Below are 20,181 nucleotides of genomic sequence, written 5' to 3' on the forward strand. Positions count from 1 at the left end.
TTTTGGATGTTTGTCTCTATTCTTTAAGCATTTTTTCTAAATATATCTCTCCCCGTTGTTTGTGAGTTCCTTTGCATTCCAGTACCAAATTTTAATTTTAGGAATGATTATTTAATTTTCAAACAGTTCGAAGGATAAGGAAAGTAGCGTTAAACGGTTCATTCGGATCAATTGCTCAAAGATCTCTCACCTTCAATATTATCAATAACTTTCTCCAATTTATTTTACACAAATCAAGAACAAAAAAATAATACAGATAAAACTACCGAGAATAATTTATTATCGTCGAGGCTTTCCATTCTTGCTGAAATGACTACTCCTTTTGGAAAGTGTTTTGGTGATTTAAGATATGTTTCAGAATGTTTTCCAATATTGATTTTATTACTTTCTATAATTTAGTTTTACTGAGAGGAGCTCTTCTAATAATCTCAAATGGTAGAGCTTAATCTCAATTGCCAGATCTCCAATCTAACTAGCGTCCTTAGGTGTATTCATTCATTTCTGTTTGTTGTTTTTTGCATCCACTCGTGACCAGCTATTCGCTTGATGGCATCAGTCCATCTGGTTTGAGGTCTGCCTCTACTTCTCTTGTTTGCTCTTGGTCGCCATTCAATAATTCGCTTCGTCCAACTGTTGTCTTCCACTCTTCCTTTGTGTCCTGGCCAGTTCCATTTTAACATGGCAATCTTCTGGAATACATCTGTAACTTTTGTTCGTCTTCTTATTTCTTCATTGGACTTGCGATCGCTGAGTTTAATATTGTATATTCTCCGTTCCATAATCACTTAAAGTATGTGGACTTTTTTGTTGTTAAAAGCCCATGTTTCAGTTCCATATGTCAGTATCGGCAACACGTACTGATTGAAAATTTTTGTCTTTGAAGAATTAGATTATGGCATTACTTTTAGATATTTCCTGTACTTACTTCTGTTATCCTTTATTTTCAATTTGTTTCCACATTTTGCTTTTGCGATCTCACAAATATTGCAATATCCGTCCATTATTTGTTACTTCGTCATCGCTTACCCCGTTTTGTACCAAAATCCGTTGGAAGGTGTCTAGATTACTCCTGGTTGGTTAGTTTGTTTTTTCTTGGAATTTATATATTTATTTGAATTTATAAGTTATTCCCGATCAAAAACTTTAATTTTCATAGTCGTTTCTATATTTTCGGCTTCCTTGTGAGTGTGGAGTATTAGATATTTTGACAATTTCATGTTCTCAACTTTTTTTGTCCATATAAAGTTTAAGGCACTTTTCAAATCCATTACTTTGCACTTAAAGGAATTTGGTGATCGATTCATTCAGCCTTCATGTGTCGTAGGTTTCTCAGTTACAATCCCAACCCCCACCCCTCTACACACTTACTTTGGTGTTGGTTTCTATTAGTGTCTTGTGATAACAACTACGGTATAATTAAAAATGGAACCCGTACTTCTTCGAACTTATTTTGTGATTATATACTGTTAAAACTATAATATTAATATTAGTTTATATACGAGCGTTATAAATTGGCAAAGGTTTGTGTGGAACAGGCTCTGAATTAGTTTGTCTTAGTTGCACATATTTTCATACACATGTACACACTACAAAAGTGACGAATTGGTTACCAAATCTGTAGTAATTTTTTAACTATCTTCCCTTACACTTCTTAATAAACGAACACTAGATAATACTTTTAAAAAAATATGGATATTGTAATTTCACATTAATGTGAAATTAACTACAATTTACAGTTAATAGTTAAGGTTACGATTCAAAAAAATATGTTTTTTAAGAAATGAAAATTAGTTCAGAAATTATAAAAAAAATGCTTGTCATTCCAAAAACTACAAAATCAAATAAATTCTGCATTTGCTAAGTATATTTAGACGAGCTTGAAGCTAAACAATAATTCCCTGTTTAGATGTTTCACAATTAACTCAATTATATAAAAATTGTTTGTTTGCAAATCAATTTCTAGAACGTGGTAGTTTGTTTGTTGAGATTATAAATATATCATATCATTTCTTTTCATAATTATCGAAAAGCAAGTGTTGGTCGATATATAGGATAATTTTTTGATCCACGACATCAGTAACACTCAGTTCATTTCAGAGTAGCAGTTTGCAAAATACAGAGTGCCATGATGATCGCCTACATCCGAAACGGATAGGCACTACAAGAAGATGATGAAGATTTCATTGTAAAATTGATATAACTCTGAGAACCTTTTTTTTTGGAGAATTGATATAACTCGTGAGAGAGAGGAGAGATTCCTCCCACACTATCGTTGGTAATGGCTCTCAATGTCCTTTTTAATATCTTTCTTTCAAAGGTATTGACAAGGTTTATTTTTTTCTGTGATGATCCATGTTTCTGCGCGATATGTGGCTATTGGTAATTTGATGATTTTATAAGCTTTGTACTTTAATTCCCTTTATATGTGTTTGGGTCCAAACATTGCCATAAAGCGAAGTATGTTGTGTTAGCTAGCATAATTTTTCTTCGTACTTCTTTCGTCTCGCTACCGTCCTTAGTTGTTTGTACGCCCATTGCCCAGGTACATATGTGAACTATTTTACAACTTCAATGGTTGCATCGATATTGTCAAATTTGACATTTTTTTTAGTACGGCTTTATTTAAGACCGCCTAATAGTTATATAGAAGAAAAAATAGATCTTGAAAAATAAAGAAATTCGTCTCTTACACAGCTTTTGTCAGTATCTTCTAAAATTGTTATCATAAACTGTCAGAATATTATCCATTTCATTTTGCTCATGAGCCAATTCGTCATAAATTGTATGTATCAAAGTTTTGTCATTCGTCATCAAATTTATATACATAATTATTGAATACTACATAGCAGCTTTATGTTAATTTTAGATACAATAAATAGAAAACGACAGTGCGAATCGTGGAACTACGAAGATTTTCAAATAGATCATCCGTTCGTTATTATCATAAAGTATATAATAAATGAAATGTACGATATTATATTGTTTAAATGTCCTGTAAAAGCATTAAATCCTATATTTTGATTGTAATGATATTAACTTTAAATTGTTGTTTTTCTTAAATACAACCTTATGTACTGGAACTTCCACCAAATTTTTACATGGCGTTGATTTTTTTAATTTACTGACACCTGCTAACAAAGCTTCACGAGAGAATTGCTCATTAAATAAGAAACATGTAGAATCTCTCGCATTTGAAAAGGAAAATACAATAAATTTATTAACAACAAATGCCGTCCGTATCTACCAGAATGGATCACAGTGAATGATGAGATATTAAAAAAATGAAAAATTTGATCCAGAATTAAAAAAATAAAAATAAACCGGTATAGTCAACGAAATAGACCAACTTGATGAAAACGAGGAACCAAAGTGATACGGGAAGAAGAAAAATAAAAATAGAGAAACGAACGAATATAAGTAATTAAAATAGAAAAAATGAAACAAACATTATTAATTCAAAGCACTGATATATAAAATTTGAGTATGCAATGACAAAATAGGTGCAAATGAAGTGCTCTATATCCTAAACAAGCAATGCTTAAGTTACAGTATTTGAAATAGAAACTTACTCGAGATTACTAGATGTTTAAAAAATACAGCGAAGGTTAAAGAACATACTAAAGACAAAATATATATAGTCCAGTCAGATAGTTGAACCCTAAAAATCATACGAACAAGCTTAATTTTGCCAAGAATATTAATTTTGGGACCCCAAAAAGGATGCAAAAAAGTTTACCACTTTTACTTTCGGTCTTCCCCCTAAAACCCACCTTGTAGGGGGGTAAAAACGCAAAAAAATCGATTTACCAAGAATGTACGCCGTAGATAAAAATATTTCAAATAAAAAATGCTTATAAAAAAAGCTGAAATAATTTTAAACAAAAATCTTTACGCAACAACGCTTGAAGCGACCGTCGATTTTGAAATGTCAGTTACGCGCGCGCAATCAATGTTCAATAAAATTTGTATCAGCTCGACGGTAAAAATTTGATACCTTTTGATTCAAGTGACCTATCAACAAAAATCAAGATGCGTTTTAAAGATTAAGAGTGCAGCTTTCGTATGCAGTTTTTCTTTTTTGCCGCGAATAAACTCAGTTTTAGGTGTTAAATAAATAAACGTGGCAGGCAAGCAGGTTGAGCAGGTTGAGCGAGGGAAGGCAGTGAATACTGTAGAATCCCTAAATATATATATATATATATATATATATATATATATATATATATATATATATATATATATATATATATATATAAATAAACGTGGCGTCATTTTTATGATTCTCGTGAGAGCAATAGAATTGATCACTTTCATTGACCAGTCGTATTAAAATTTTCATTTTTAGAGATCGATCGTTAAAACCTATGACATGAAATTTCAATTTTGATTTGTGACAACAAATATGAGGCATTTGAAATATGAATAAAAAAAAACGCAGAATTTAATGTTTTACATTCCAAACGATCGCAGGCCACGGGAAATGTCTCCAAGAAGACGGTTTTGGGTGTAGTTTATAGCAGAAGTTTGGTCGTTTTGAAAAACGTACTAGTGTGTTTGAAAAAAAAAAGTTTTTAACGTTTTAGATCGTTTGTTATGCGAAAGTTTAAATCCAGCGTTTTTTAAACATATTTCAAATGCCTCACATTTGTTGCCACCACTCAAAACAAAAATTTTATGCTATAGGTTTTGAAGGTTAGTTAGGCTCTAGTTATCGAAACTTCATAGTGGCGAGTTTACTTATTTAACACCTTTATAAAATCTGAGTTTATTTGCGACAAAACACAAGAATTGTATACGAAAGTTAAACTCTTTATCTTTAAAACACAGCTTGATTTTTGTCGATAGGACACTTGAATCAAAAGATATCGAATTTTTACCGTCGAACTGATACAAATTTTATTGAACATTGATTTTGTGCTTGTAACTGACACTCACAATCGACAGTCGCTTCAAGCGTTGTTTGTGAGAAAACGGTTCCGTTTACACAAAAAGTGCTAATAAACACTTTTATTTAAAATTTTCTCAGCTATATTTTTTATTTAAAAATTTTTTTTCTGCGTATAGATTCTTAGTAAATGGAGTTTTTTTGCGTTTTTACCCCTCTACAAGGGAGGTTTTAGGAGGAAGCCCTGGAGTAAAAGTCCAGTCCACTTTTCAAAAATTCAGCTTGTTCGTATGATTTTTAGATGTTCAGTGGCATTTTCGTCTCTGACGACTAGAGTAATAGCAATTATTACAGTGAAGAAATAAAAACATATATGAATGACCAAAATAACTAACATAAAACAACTCAATTCGTCCATAATTCTATGCAAAATCCTCACAAAATTAGACTAGCAAAAGTAACAGTAATCTCCAGAATATAGTTGGCACCTAATGAACGCAACTAACTCTCCAGTAGCATATATTTGTATTTAAGAAAATACAGCAAATTATCCAGGTACAAAAATTAAGCAAAGTATTACCTCATGATCTGTATACACTATATTGTTATATTGTTGTTTTTTGAAATTAAAAAACGAAGTAATTTTGTTTTATATTTTTTATTAGCAGGTAACATATTTAAACATCTCTACCCACATTTAACGACCCATAACTGACGTCGATATAACACAAAAGCAAAATGATCTTATATAGTTCACATATAAGAAATGTATATATCTTGAATCATATAAAAATGCTTTTAGTCAAACGTGTCTGTTTAATTCTTGCCTAGTTAGTAGTGACGGCTCGTGGTAATTTAAAAAAGGTGTTCAATTAAAGAATGAAATTACAGAAACAGTAAATAAGCTCCGCATGCAATTACGGCACAGGCGAAAAATGTTTGGGGGCCTCGCCCCTTTTTGTATAAATTTGATATTATTTATTACTGTTGTTCCTATATAAATAAAACATAAAATAAATATAAGATAAGTTTTATTGTCGTATGCAATACATTAAATCAATACGACTTAAAAACAAAATTTAATTAAAAATAATATAAAAATGTCTGGGTGTTTTTGTGTTCAATTTATTTAGTTTATTTATTTTATTTATACAAAAAATCCATTCTTCGATTTTTGGCTTTTGCAAAATCATCGATAACACGAGCATTAAAGTCTGTAATTCTGGAAATCAACTCTTTGGTTCTATCGGTCAGGTTTATATCGATAAGAAGTAAGATTGCCAACGCACTTCCCGCATGATGAAAATATTGTCTGTCATAAATAACACACAATTCACTTTTAAGTTTTTCTTTCTAAAAAAAGTTATAGATTATAACGGTATCAAAATCATCGATACGAAACTCTTTATATTCGTTGAAGTTTCCAGGAAAAAAAGTTTTGAAGCCAAAAGATGTGATATAAATAAACAATAAGTGAAAGTTACATTATTTAAATATCCCAGCAACGCATCTGCTTAATTTATTGTGGTAAAATTATTTCGGCTGCTCTCTAATATTCTCTCTAGACAATTTTTTAGAAGCTCTTTGTTTTCAAAAATTTTTCTGATAGTTCGTCTGATAAAATTCCATCTTGTTGCTGGTGCTGTCGGAATCCTTTTTTCACTAGCCCGCCAGAGAAACTCTGGCGGGCTAGTTCTTTTTGCTGATCTTGAAAAAAAAAGTCTGCAATATTAAATTAAATTGATGTATAAAAATGTACATCAAATTCATAAGGAACATATTTTCTTATAATACTTTCTTTGAACGCTACCTTTCCTTCTTGACATTACAGCCGCTCTATCATAGCTTTGACCTACTAGCTACACGCACCCTTAAAAATATTAAAAGACATCAAAGAATCCCTACAATAGACACAAGAAAACTTAAAGAACCTAAAGTAAAAGAATGCCTCCAACATGAACTGCATGTGAACTGCAACAAATTGAACACAAACACCAATGATATTGACGAGTACTGGAATCGACTAAAAGATTGTCTACTGGAACCCTGTAAAGAAATACTAAAGACTTCCTCAAGGAGAAAAAAGGAATGGATAAATGACGAGATACTCAATATGATGGAACAACGGAGACAATTTAAAAACAAGGATAACAATAAATACAGAGAGATAAACCACGAGATTAGAAAGACGATAAAGCAGGCAAAAGAAAAATACTTTGAAGAGCAATGCAAAAAGATCGAAGACCTTCAAAATAAATATGATCTGTTTAACCTACACAGAAAGTCAAAGAACTGGCAGGACTAAGAAAACAAAATCCCACTTGTGCAATTCTGGATAGACACGGTACTGCTATAACACATACGGACGAGAAAATACAAAGATGGGCAGAATATAATCGATGAATTGTTCGATGATGAAAGAGGAGATCTGGAGCACATAGAACTTACGTCAGAAGAAATAGGTCCATATATTACAAAAGAAGAAATATTGCACGCATTAAAAACAATGAAGAGCGGGAAAAGCCCTGGACCTGATATGCTTCCTATAGAAATCCTAAAAATTTAAATGAGAAGCACATTGATGTTTTAGTGACACTCTTGAACCAAATTTATAGTTCAGGCGTATTACCCAAAGAGTGGTTAACATCTATTTTTATTTGTCTCCCTAAAAAGAAAAACGCAAGAGAATGCAGCGATTACCGCACCATTAGCTTAATGTCTCATACGCTAAAGTTACTACTTAAAGTCATCCATAACCGAATATATCACAAACTGGACATAGACGTTAATAATACACAATTTGGTTTTCGCAAAGGCCTAGGAACACGTGAAGCTCTTTTTTCACTTAATATACTAATACAAAGATGCCTGGACGTCAATCAAGATATATACGCATGTTTTACTGACTATAATAAAGCATTCGATAAAGTACGACATAAACATTTAATGAATGTCCTGAAATCAAAGAAGATTGACTACAACGACCTCAGGATCATATCAAATTTATACTATAAACAGCGAGCAAAAGTACGTGTTAACGAACAGCTGTCAGAAGAAATTGAAATTAGATGTGGAGTAAGACAGGGATGCGTATTGTCGCCAATTCTTTTCAATGCCTACTCCGAAGAGGTCCTGAAAAAAGCTTTTGAGGGTGAAACAGCTGGAATAAAGGTAAATGGAGTTCCCATTAACAACATTAGATATGCGGACGACACTGTGATCTTAGCCGAAAACATTGAAGATCTTCAGAGACTGGTGACCAGAATAGCAGAGTATGGAAAAGAGTATGGTCTAACAATGAATGTCAAGAAGACGAAATTTATGAGAATATCGAAAACTCAAAGAAATAACGAGAATCTTCTAATAAACGAAACCAACGTCAAACAACTGGACAAATATGCATACCTGGGAACAATGATTAACTCCACAAATGATTACAATCAGGAGATACAAATAAGAATAGAAAAGGCTAGAGCAAATTTCAACAAAATGAGAAGAGTTCTATGTACCAGGGATTTAAAACTGGAACTAAGAGTTAGGTTGGCGAGGTGCTATGTTTTTTCGACTTTATTTTATGGAATGGAATCTTGGACCTTGAATGCGACATCAATGAAAAAACTGGAATCATTTGAGCTGTAGTGTACAGAAGAATTCTGAAAATATCATGGACAGAACACGTCACAAACAAAGAGGTTCTGGGAAGGATGAACAAAGAAATGGAAATTTTAAATTCAATAAAAACAAGAAAATTAGAATATCTCGGACACATTACACGTGGAGAGAAATACACCTTGCTCCAACTGATTATGCAGGGAAAGATCCAAGGAAAGAGAAGCATAGGGAGGCGTAGAATGTCATGGCTGCGCAACCTGAGAGAGTGGTACGGATGTACATCAAATGAACTTTTCAGAGCAGCCGTCTCAAAAGTCCGAATAGCTATGATGATTGCCGACCTCCGCCGCGGAGATGGCACTTGAAGAAGAAGACTAGCTAATTTACGGAAATATTAAGCAGTTCCTATTTTTTTTTAACTTCTGTCTCTATGTTACTGGCACTATGTGAAACAGCTTCTAAAAACTTCCAAAAAAGTTCGTAAAGGTCATTCCGCTCATATCTTGAAATAATAACACGTTGCTGATGTGTAGAAACATCAGTGGTTTCATCACACTGAATAGATACAAACCGTGCATCTGAAATCTGTTTTTTAATCTCTTCCTGACGAACAGTTACAATAGCATCTAATATGTCATTTAGTGAATGATGATTTGATAATGAACTGATTTTGATGTAACTTTAAAAACATTATTTCCCTGTAAATTTTGTTTCATAGACATATCGATTTCTGGTACAAAATCAATGAGGCCCCTTTATATTCCTGGATTCAAGCTTTCTGGTGACTCGAAATGTCACCGCAAAGATATTTTGAATACGCCACAAAATTTCACACAATCGATAAGACGGGACAAAATGTAACGATTTTTTTTAACTTCGTCGTTAAAGTCTTTTTTTGATTTTCGATAGCCAGAATTAAATAATTGGCGAACATCAATATTGCCAACATCCGAGAGTTGCAATTCATTTTTTAAATGAATTTGGTTTTGACCGAAAGTCATGTTTTTTAATTTTTGTTGATAAGTGAGATCAATCCCGAACACCCGTTTTTGTCCACTCTGAAGAACTAGTTTCGTTCATGGAAAACACTAAATGTTTATTATAAAACTTAAGAGGTCGCTGGTTAAATGATATTAGATAAATAATAATGAAGAAAAAATGCAATATTTTGTTTGTAAATAAATTAGCGAAAAATAGCAGATACAACTGTGAATAAATTACGAAATTAACTAGCCATACTCATTATTTTTGTCTGTACAAAGAACATAGACTTACCCTTTGAAATATTGAAGTCGTATTCTTAGCCAGTGGAATCTCGTTGGTACCACGTCGGGACGCCCGGGAACGCCGAGGCTCGATGGCACGAGAGCCAAAAAACTCAGTGCGTTTCGTTCGCTGTCTTGGGATGAAGTGTAAGTGTCGTCTTCCGTCTTGAGATCGTCAGAAACTACCCTCTGTCCACGGTTCGAGGTGGTCGGTAGCAAGAGGGTATACCCATAAATCACTCTATTGTATTGCGATTTTGAGTGGCGATAATTTAAGTTAATTGTTACCGTAATACGAAATAGTACACTTGTGTGTATTGGCGACACAAAAATAATAAAAGAAGTCAAATTCTCCGTACTTAAAACATAATAAATGAGATAGCCAGTTTAACAATTTTACGAAATAACAGGAAGCAATATATTTTAACAAAGTCGTTAGAGTACAGCATTGAATTAGATCACATTATAGGACACTAAAAGAAAAATATTAAATGTAAAAATATGAAAAGAAATAGTACATACTTTCCCAAACACTAAACATGGAAAACAAAACAAAAAATGTAGTTTAGCACAATCACGAAGTTTTTCTATATTGTTCAAGTTTAAAACAACGTTTAAATTTTTTGTTTCGTATGACACATTCTTGTACCAAGTTTATCTTCGGCCGAGGTGGTCCATTCTTTTTTATAAGAAGTCGATCTTCAAAACTATTTGCGTTTTCTTTTATAAACTCCACTGAATAAGGCTCTATCTTGAAACTACTAATATTGTATTTAAGATTTAACTAAATGCCACAACAGAAAATACCAAACTGTGAATCGAAACGCTCCGGTATCTTTGTTCAATGCACAAATCCTCACCGTTTAAAATAGGCGAATCAATGGTCTCATGGATTATTAGGTCTCTCTTTCTAACTACAGGGTTACTGTCTACTGTCTGGGGTCAATTTGAATTCCGTACTGTGTACGTGCATCCAGCGGCGTAAAGCAAATACATATGATTAATAAATAAAGTTATATTTTAATGATACTATGATATTTATGAGATTTAAAAAAAAACTGTATTTTAATGAAATTTTATTTGTATTTTATTTGATCTATAACAATGTACATAAAATGCATAAGAAACATATTTTCTCATAATACTTTCTTTGAACGCTACCTTTCCTTCCTGACATTACAGCCGCTCTATCATAGCTTTGACCTACTAGCTGATTTACGGAAATATTAAGTAGTTCCAATTTTTTTTTTAATTTCTGTGGCTATGTCACTGGCATTATTTGAAACAGGTTCTAAAAACTTTCAAAAAAGTTCGTAAAGGCCATTCCGCTCATATCTTAAAATAATAAGTTGCTGATGGGTAGAAACATCAGTGGTTTCATCCCACTGAATAGATACAAACCGTGCAACCATGAAATTGTATTGGGTGTTCACTGAACAACTAAACCAATGGAGAGCTAAATGCCGTATGGCAACTCTCTCTTGGTTGTTTTTCATATCCAATAATGTGGGAAACTGTTTGTTCTTTCCAATTAGATCAGATCCGATTTAAAAAAAATCCAGTCAGAAAAAGACTAAAATTTTACCTATATCATATATAAATTTCCTTAGCTCTCCTAAAAAATTCCTTTTTTTACTTATTGATCACTCTTTAAAGTGGCATATTGTTTACAAAGTTGAATTCACATAACATTTTAAAACCCGATAGTCAAAATTAATGTATTAAATGGACATATAAAAGGCATACAATATTTAAATTTAGAAAGATATTTACTTTCAAGTTTATAAAAAAAATGTATCCTTTAATTATAAAAGTATCGATGACGTCTAATTTTGTAAAATAATGGAAGAAAATTGGTTGGAATAAAAATTAGAAACAGTGAAATATATCCGAACTTTACCTCCGAAAATAACTGGATAATAGAACACTTATACCTACGTTTTGCACGTACTGTGGCTGAATAATGACGAATCCTTATTTGCATGATTCTGTACCTTTTAGTTTCCAATTTCAGTGTGACTGTTTGATTTACCATTTTGTAAAAAAATCTAATGTTAATTTTTTTTTCTCGTAGGTCATATAATTCGTCGTAAATATGCAGCCTGGAAGGCCCAGGACGATGAATTCGTGGCAGACCATCCATTTATCGTAATGTTTAAACTAAAAGCGGAAGATCAATTCATCATTGTATTTTTTGTTCGTGTTTTTCACCCCTTACTTCCTCTCATATAAATCTCGTTCCAATAAACGTGCAGAATATACCTCAAACTGAGAAATGTCTTCGAATATATTTCAGCAAGAAAGTACGTTTTAAACCTAAGAATCATTGTTCTAGTTTTCCAGCGATATTTCCATCCATATTTTAGTAGGTTGTTTTATACTCTTCCTTACTGCCACTTCTTGTATTATTTGAGATATCCGCGTTCCGAATTTGTTTTTGTGATTTTGCAATTAAAAAAATTAATAAAGACCCTATAAAGTCCTGTAATATACTTTTGTAGAAGAGACTCAATTTTCCCTTGTTATACAAATGCTGTAAAAGAAATGTTATTTATGCCTTATATAGTTATACCTTACTGTGGCCTTAGTGCGTCGGATTAACCAATGCGTGTCAGATTGGCTAATCTAATATTTTAGAACTACTAAATAGGTATATGTGGGATTTGTTATACTAAGTGTTTCGGCCGTTAATCCCAAATTGGGTAATCTTTATCAAAACGCATGCGAATAGTTGTTCTGTAGGGGTTATATATTATTTACCATACAGTCTACAGTAGCATTAGCATGATAACAACTCAATGAATCAGAAAGTTCAGCAAATAAAACATGAAATTAGTCATGAGCGTGATCACTTACATTTATCGTATGGTTTAGCTATCGCTCTGACTTTTACCACGAAGCTTGCGAAGAATGCTTATATGGTTAGTATATATATGGTAAGTTTTCTCAGAATTTCCAGTACATGTGTATTAGAAGTATACAGGTGCGTTTGTGTTTAAGGGCATATTGCTTTTGTTAAATATTGTTTATTTCAATAAAAATGGAAGAAGCTAGTCAGGAAGAGTATAAATATGAAAAATTCTAGCAAACAGTTAGGACTTGAAGCTAAAAATAGTGTCTAATGTCTATGAGTATTTGAGAAAAAAAATTGTCTCAGGCTGAGGCAATAAGTCGTTCTGAAAGTATGACAGGACTATCGTCGTCCACTGTTTACAAGACACATTTACGAAGTTGAAAACCAATCGAATTTAATGATGTGTTGTGTCTTTATTTTGCTGTGTAAACACATTTCGACTATAATGTCAGGACATTCATTAATTCCGCTATTAAATAGACTAATTCTGTTATTTTGATACTCAAAAAAAAATTAAATTTGTTTCAGAAATAAACTTCGAATCTTGATAATTAATTTTCTTTCGTTTTGTTTACTGCCATTGCTGCGGTTGCTAGTACTCTTTCTATTAATAGACTAAATACGTGAATATTCTTCAGAAATAAAAAGAATATACTAATTTGAGTATTTTATATCTTATAGTCTCGCTCATCAGCGAGCGGAGTATCCGCGATTCTATAGAAGCCGTTTTTATAAACTAGACCTAATGTATTTTTTTTATTATAATAAGCAGAAATATAATATTCTATTGTTACAATGAATAATGACCAGCAAGGAAACATTTTCTTACAAGCTGTCAGTGATCGAACTCACAATTTCCGAGAGATAATTTATGATTGATACATGATTCCGGCTAGTTTTGACCAGTTACGACGCGTGACTTTAGATGACTAATTTCATTTTTTGTTTGCTAGACTATAGATTATATTATGTTTATAAATAATCTTACTACACACATAAAAAATGTCTAAGGAATATTAATATTACACTTTTTTTAATGAAAACTGAAATATATATTTTTTAATATATACCCTTCGATTTGAGAACTTGTTCTATACAAATCATGCCATAAAAATTAATCTGTTTATTGCACTATTTTATTAAGGTACAAATGACAGCTCCTCAAATTCGTACGGTTAATTGTTTTAAATTGTAAAGAAAAAATGCTTCAAATTTTAAAGATATTCTGTATTTACTTTAAAATTTTACTAAAACGCAACGACAGTCATAAAGCATCGCATCATAAGCGACACATATTCAAATGGTAAGTACAGTGAATATGACTGAGGTTGGTCTTTCATGCTGATGTTGCACTTCATTTTGATGTGTCTCGGAGCGTGGTTTTGCAATTGTGGCATTGATATAAAATTTGGTAATGTCACTGAGACAGGAAGGTCGTCAATGTGCAACTACTCCCTGACAGGATCGGTATGCGGTAGGATTAGCTCGTCGAAATGTACATATAACTGTACGTGAACTATGTGGGACATTAAAAAATACCCACAGCATTACTGTATGTAACCAAACTCATCATCGAACTGTTCGCGTTTTTGTGGAAGCCGCTTTGAATCAATATCAATAAATTTATCATATCTTAGAACCTTTGTCCTTCCATTTGCCACTTCTGCAGGACCTGATTTGCGTTACATGCAGGATAATGCAAGGCTACATAATGTAGTAACAGTAAGAGATTGGTTTCATAATGAGGATATTACACTTTTACCATGGCCAGCACAATCGCCAGATCTTAATACCATTGAGCATGTATGGGATATGCTTTAAAGACGGATTGCTCCTCATCTGCAGAATGTCCATACTAGTCTTCAAGATCTTTGTATACAGGAATTGATCCTATTGCGTCAAAACGAAATTGATAATTTAATTTTAAGCACGCCAAGGCAGTGTAAAGATATAACTAATGCTGCTGAAGGAAACACAGTTTATTTAACACATTTTTGTTAGATTTTTATGTTTTATATTGACTTTTATATTATAAATTTTCATTTGATTGGTGCACTTTTTAACTTTTCTTTGATTATTTCACCATAGAGAAATCATACTACACTGAAATTAAGATGAATTCCTTGCTAACTAAGCTATGAGAAAAAATCCTTACGACATTTTTGATGTGTTTATTATACTAGACTACTGAACTAAACTAACGCACAATAACAGTTTTTAACATTATTTAAGTTTAATGGGGACTTTTATTGCACTAACTATTTTAGAAGTATGCTTTTGATCTCCTGTGACATTTGCAGCACGTGCTTTTTTATTTGGCACCAAGTGCCTATTACGATATGTTATTAATCAGTTGCGGTTTTGATTCGGTTGCGTCACACAATATGTTTTTTTAAGTTCATTTACAAATGTTTAATCAATAAAAATAAAAACGATATATCATTGAAACGCATGATCATTTCCTGAGACTATCCGGTGTTGAAAGAGGACAGTCACTATACCGAAAATAGGTATGTGACTTATATTATCTTCTCGAACAGAAGATACTTCTGTGATTCTAGTACCTTATTTCGCCAATTTATTAAACATATTTAAACGTCTAAAAGGTCATCACTTTATCAGAAAGGGATATTAAATTGTCAGCTATAAATCATTTTTATTTATTAGATGCTTCAGGTATCAGCCAGTCAATTTGTTCGATAAAATTATTCTCTTAACGCATAATCCAATATTTATTCAAATTTTCAGTGGAAACAGCAAATATGTATATATGGGTTATTTCAGCATTACAAATGTTTGTTTTTTTATAATCGAAATTTTGGCCAGCTAAAAAAAATATATTGTCGTTGGTAAATCGGATTTATATCGCTCGGGACATTAATTAATAAAGTTTTAATAACCATGAGTAGAAGAGAATATAAATGTATTCCCTCTGGAAAGAAAACGGAAAAAAATGCTTAATTATTATTTTTCTCCATACTTTTGTATTCACTGAATTATAAAATTACAACAAATCATTACAAAAAAATAATAACAAAACAAATCAATTTATACAGCAATAAAATACCTATTCATTACTTTCGTTTGAAGTGGTTAAAGCGCGAGACCAAAGGTAAAAGTAAAAGTTCGTTGTAGGATACACCATTATCTTCAGCACATTCCAAACCCAGCTCAAATACGTTGATGGTATCTTGTGCTGTCACTTGCAGAGCAGTTCCAATTATGTCGTCATCAATTATGTTCTTGACTTACCGTTGTAAAATTAGAAACGTGGCTTATAATTTCTTCGTCAGATATTTCATAAGGAATAGTTTCCTCTTTATCTGTGTTTACAATTATCTGTGATTAAACAGAAACTTGCTTGATTACTTCCAAAGCAATACCGATTTGTAAATCGTTATTATGAATAGTGATAATATCTTGTCATAATTCTTTCCCTAGCGGTGTAATACTTGATAGGGGCATGCATTCCGAGATAGATAAATAGCAAAAATTCTTTTAACGTTTTTTCTATAGACTGTCCCTTTGATATGGCCCTCAGAAGCAGGTTTTTCTTCTTATCTAGCTTGACAAACTGAATAATATGCTGATTTATTGGTTGAATCAGTGCAGTGCTGTTTGGTGGACGAAACTTCGCATTGATGCGTATATCTTCTATTGTTAATTTCTTCAAACTGATGACCGGAAGCATTATCAAGAAGCAATAACGCTTTTAGGTTAAAACGTTTTAACGTCTGGCACGAAGCATTCATCAATTCATTTTTTGAAAAGGTCTTTTGTACCCACACTTTTTTTTGTCCGTACTAGTGTACAACAAAATCAATATTTTTGCACCGAAAGCACGTGGTTTATTAGAAGTATTGCGACGAATGGACAAAAGTCCTGAAGTAATATTTACCATAAAAAAAGGAAATTTGAATACTTGGGCCGTTTAATGCGTGAACAAAAATACACATTACTACAAAATAATTATAATTAAATGAAAGATTAAAAGACGAATGAATCCAGGCCGCAGAAAAATGTCCTGGATGAGATATATAAGAGAGCGGTTTGGTTGCACCACAAAATAACTGTTTAGAACAATTGTAAACAAAAGTTGAATATGATGTATATTTGAATTGATATGAAGACTTTTAACACGTTTAAGACATCCTTTGATAGCCATAGTCATCTTTTTTCATTATTTTCTTAAAAAAAAACTAAGCTTTCATGGCCAACATCGGTCCCGAAATAGGTCTGTTTCTCTCCTGAAGTAACCACATGAACAAAGCTTCTTCCACCTCTAAATGTTTAGTTTGCTTAAGTGTCTGTCTCTTGTGTGTCCCACAGTCAGTAGTTGGTACTAGGGTTTCATTCTTCGTGGTTCTTTTTCTTTTTTAGGTGCTATATTAGGTCCCCCTACATTGGCGAGTTGTTATTCATCTAATCGGAATTGTTGTTCGGCACTGTGTAGTCTAATCGCGAATGTTTTTGAGCCATGACATCCATGAAGTATCAGGTACCGGTCTCCTCTAAGAACGTGCCCTAGGTATGAATGTTACTTATTTTAATAGTTTTCAATAACTCACAAACGACATTTGCTGTATTTAATACAACTTCGTTGGTTCGGATCGTTATCCAGAGTATTCGGAGCATTCTTCTATGTAACGATATCTCAAACGAATCTAGCTGTATCAGCTTTTAGAGTCCAGATCTTGTTGTCATGTATCAACACTGACCAAATATAGCATTTGATCATTCTTTGACGTAATTTTAGGTTTAAGCTGTGGTTACAGAAGAATAATTTCATTTTTGGAAACATTGTGCATGCTGCTTCAATTCTGCATTTGATGTGTTTAATTGGGTCAAGTTGGCCTCTAATATAGTATCTCAGATTTTTAAAGTGAGTAACTCTGCAAATGTTTTTTGATCTACCTCTAGGGAAGCATTGTTGTGAGGTTGGCGACTAAATATAATAAATTTCATCTTAGAAGCATTCATTTTTAGATCCATTTCTCTTCCTGTTGTGCTCCAATCCGATAACTCTTGAAGGCCCTGAAGACTATCGGCATATGAAAACAGTGTCGTCAGCGTATCTGTTATTAATCAGTTCACTATTGATTTTCACTCAAAAGTCTTGTTTGAAAATTATGTTCGACTAGATATTACATATAAGCGGGGCGGGAATAGAATGTATCCCACTGACGCCTCTATAAATGTAACATTTGTCGGTTAATCTCCTATCGACTCGTACGACAGCTTTCTGCATCAAATACAGGTTTCTTTGGTACGTATTTCTCTACCATCCTTGCTCTTGATTTTTAATATGTTCAAAAGCATTCCATGCTGTACCCTATCGAAAACCTTTTCATTATCGATGAAAGCCATATAGATATCTTTAAGTTGGTCGCGGCATTTTTGGAGGAGTACATTGAAGCCAAAAAGTGCCCCACGGTATACCCAGGGCATTCCGAAATATCAAACTGAGTTGCATCTAGGTCTCTTGTACAATGACTTCTTATTCTTCTATGAATACTGTGGTTAAATGTCATAAATTATAGATCGACCTACGCCGTATTTACTTGCTAAACTGATGAAGGATTGATTATGATTTAACGGTCCAGAATATCTTCTTTTTTTTCTTTAATTATCAGTGTTATGTGCTTTTGCTTTTGGGTTTGTGAAAATATTACTACGTATGTACATGTGACGCACAATGAATAAACAGTAAACAACAATGAACGCTCTCTTGGTCGCTATTACATATATATGCATAGTCAAATTCAAACTGAGACAATACGTGTCAAGCATAATAGTGGTGATGCGTACAAGTTACAATCTATTCAATCATATATTATACACATAGTTTCAAAAATTATTCATCACCCAAAATTTTCGCTATTTTTTTCAACTATTTTCAGAAACTACAACAGATCAATAAATAAAAAATTAAAAACTAAAAAAAAGATTTCTAATTAAAATGTATTTAACAATTTTAATATCATGTATTTCCACCACGAGCATCTATGCAAGCCTGGATTCGAGCTGTAATACTGCTCATAGTAGTGAGTAGATTAATAATTTTCTATGGCAGATTTTCCCATTTTCTCTAGAGACGATTAAGTACATGATGGGTTCTAGGAGGATTCCTTTGGGCATGAATGAATAGCTTTGTAGAACACCTCCCATGCATATTCAATGGGGTTCATGTCTAGAGACATCGCAGGCCACTCCAAACGGCGAATACTTTCTAAGTATATCAAGGTAGTCATTAACCGCTTGAGTCCTATGTGGGCGGGCGTTATCATCCATAAATACAAAATTTTCACCCACAGCTCCTTGCCATAACCTCACATGAGGTTCTAAAACCTTTGTGGTGTACCTTTGTCCTGTCCCTGTCCGTGTGTCCACCTGTTATAATACCTGCCCAAAACATAACACTGCCACCAGCGAAAGGAAGTATGTGACGGACATGTGCTAGTTGTGAAGCTCGTGTTGGCTCTCGTCAAACATGAATCCGCTGGCTATCACAGATTTTGCTCTCGTTTGAAAAAGCACAAAATTCCAAAACTGTTAAAGGAGCTGTGTGTGTTTTTGAGTTCACTGGAGTAGGTGCAAAACATGTCGAGTTTGTAGCTAAGGAACTCTTATTGGTCAACGACTTCTCAAACCGGACTCTAAAATTCTTCTTATTGTAGCCAACGATACTCTGACTCCTGTATTATGCCTGAAGTGTCTTTGGAGGACTAGTACAAACGCAGAAGAATTTCTCCGAATGGAAATTCTGATATATCTATTCTGTTGCTCATTGGTAACTGGGGGTCTACCAGGACGAGCTCTATTCTGTATCAAAGTCTACAGAAACCTATTCCATATCCGTGAAGCATCACTCTGAGAAACACCTATTCTTTCTGCCAAGAATCACTGTGAATGGCCTTGTTCAACTAAAGTTATAATTCGTGCACAGTCCAACTAGAAAAGTAAATTACAATTTATTATAAATCATGTTTTCACAAATTTTACCAAAATAAGTTTGTCTAATATTTACACCTTGACAAAACCAGATCAATTAAATGGGTATTTAAATAAAAGAAGAAACCAAAAAAGGTTTATTTTATATGAAAAAGGCCTATTAAATATAAAATAAGGAGGTAAAACTCGTGAATACGAGGGGTGCTGCATAACTTTGGAAACATATGTGTATTAGTGAAGATTTATTGCCAAAATTTTAATGTACAATCAACAGTGAGAGGCATGTCGGATTACAGAGGGCGTCGGATTAGACAGAACCCAGATTACCGAGAGTCCAGAGTAAAATGTAAATTCTCTATTGGTATGTTTAACTTACTAAAATATACATACATATTATATACATAATTATGTAGTATTTGACACTTTGATTTGTAATTTGTTGGATTAAAGTCCGACATCGCCCTACAAAAACTTTGTCAGGTTACCAGGGGTCTACTGTACCTCCATTTAACACTTAACTACACGTCCAGGTACACCCAAAAACTTTCATCGTCATAATGTTCGATAATAATGATATACGCCAAGGCATGTAAAACTAATCGAACCAAATCTAC

General features: G+C 32.9%; 1 protein-coding gene across 25 annotated transcripts in view; it reads left to right on the forward strand.

The window, feature by feature from the left end:
* The window catches only part of LOC140431103 (leukocyte elastase inhibitor-like), a 228,099-nt gene that overhangs the window by 100,855 nt on the left and 107,063 nt on the right, over positions 1–20,181 (forward strand). For 3 of the 25 annotated variants that reach the window (XR_011949640.1, XM_072519072.1, XM_072519079.1), the window contains one exon: positions 2,867–3,043. The exons of the other annotated variants lie outside the window; for them this stretch is intronic. Coding sequence is in view for 1 of the 3 variants with exons in the window: in XM_072519072.1 (XP_072375173.1) it covers positions 2,867–3,021 (155 nt within the window). In the remaining 2 variants the exon portion in view is untranslated. Of the gene's footprint in view, positions 1–2,866; positions 3,044–20,181 lie in introns of those variants that run through there. 25 annotated transcript variants of the gene reach the window in all.

This window comes from Diabrotica undecimpunctata, chromosome 1, assembly GCF_040954645.1.
Source record: "Diabrotica undecimpunctata isolate CICGRU chromosome 1, icDiaUnde3, whole genome shotgun sequence".
Lineage (NCBI taxonomy): Eukaryota > Metazoa > Arthropoda > Insecta > Coleoptera > Chrysomelidae > Diabrotica > Diabrotica undecimpunctata.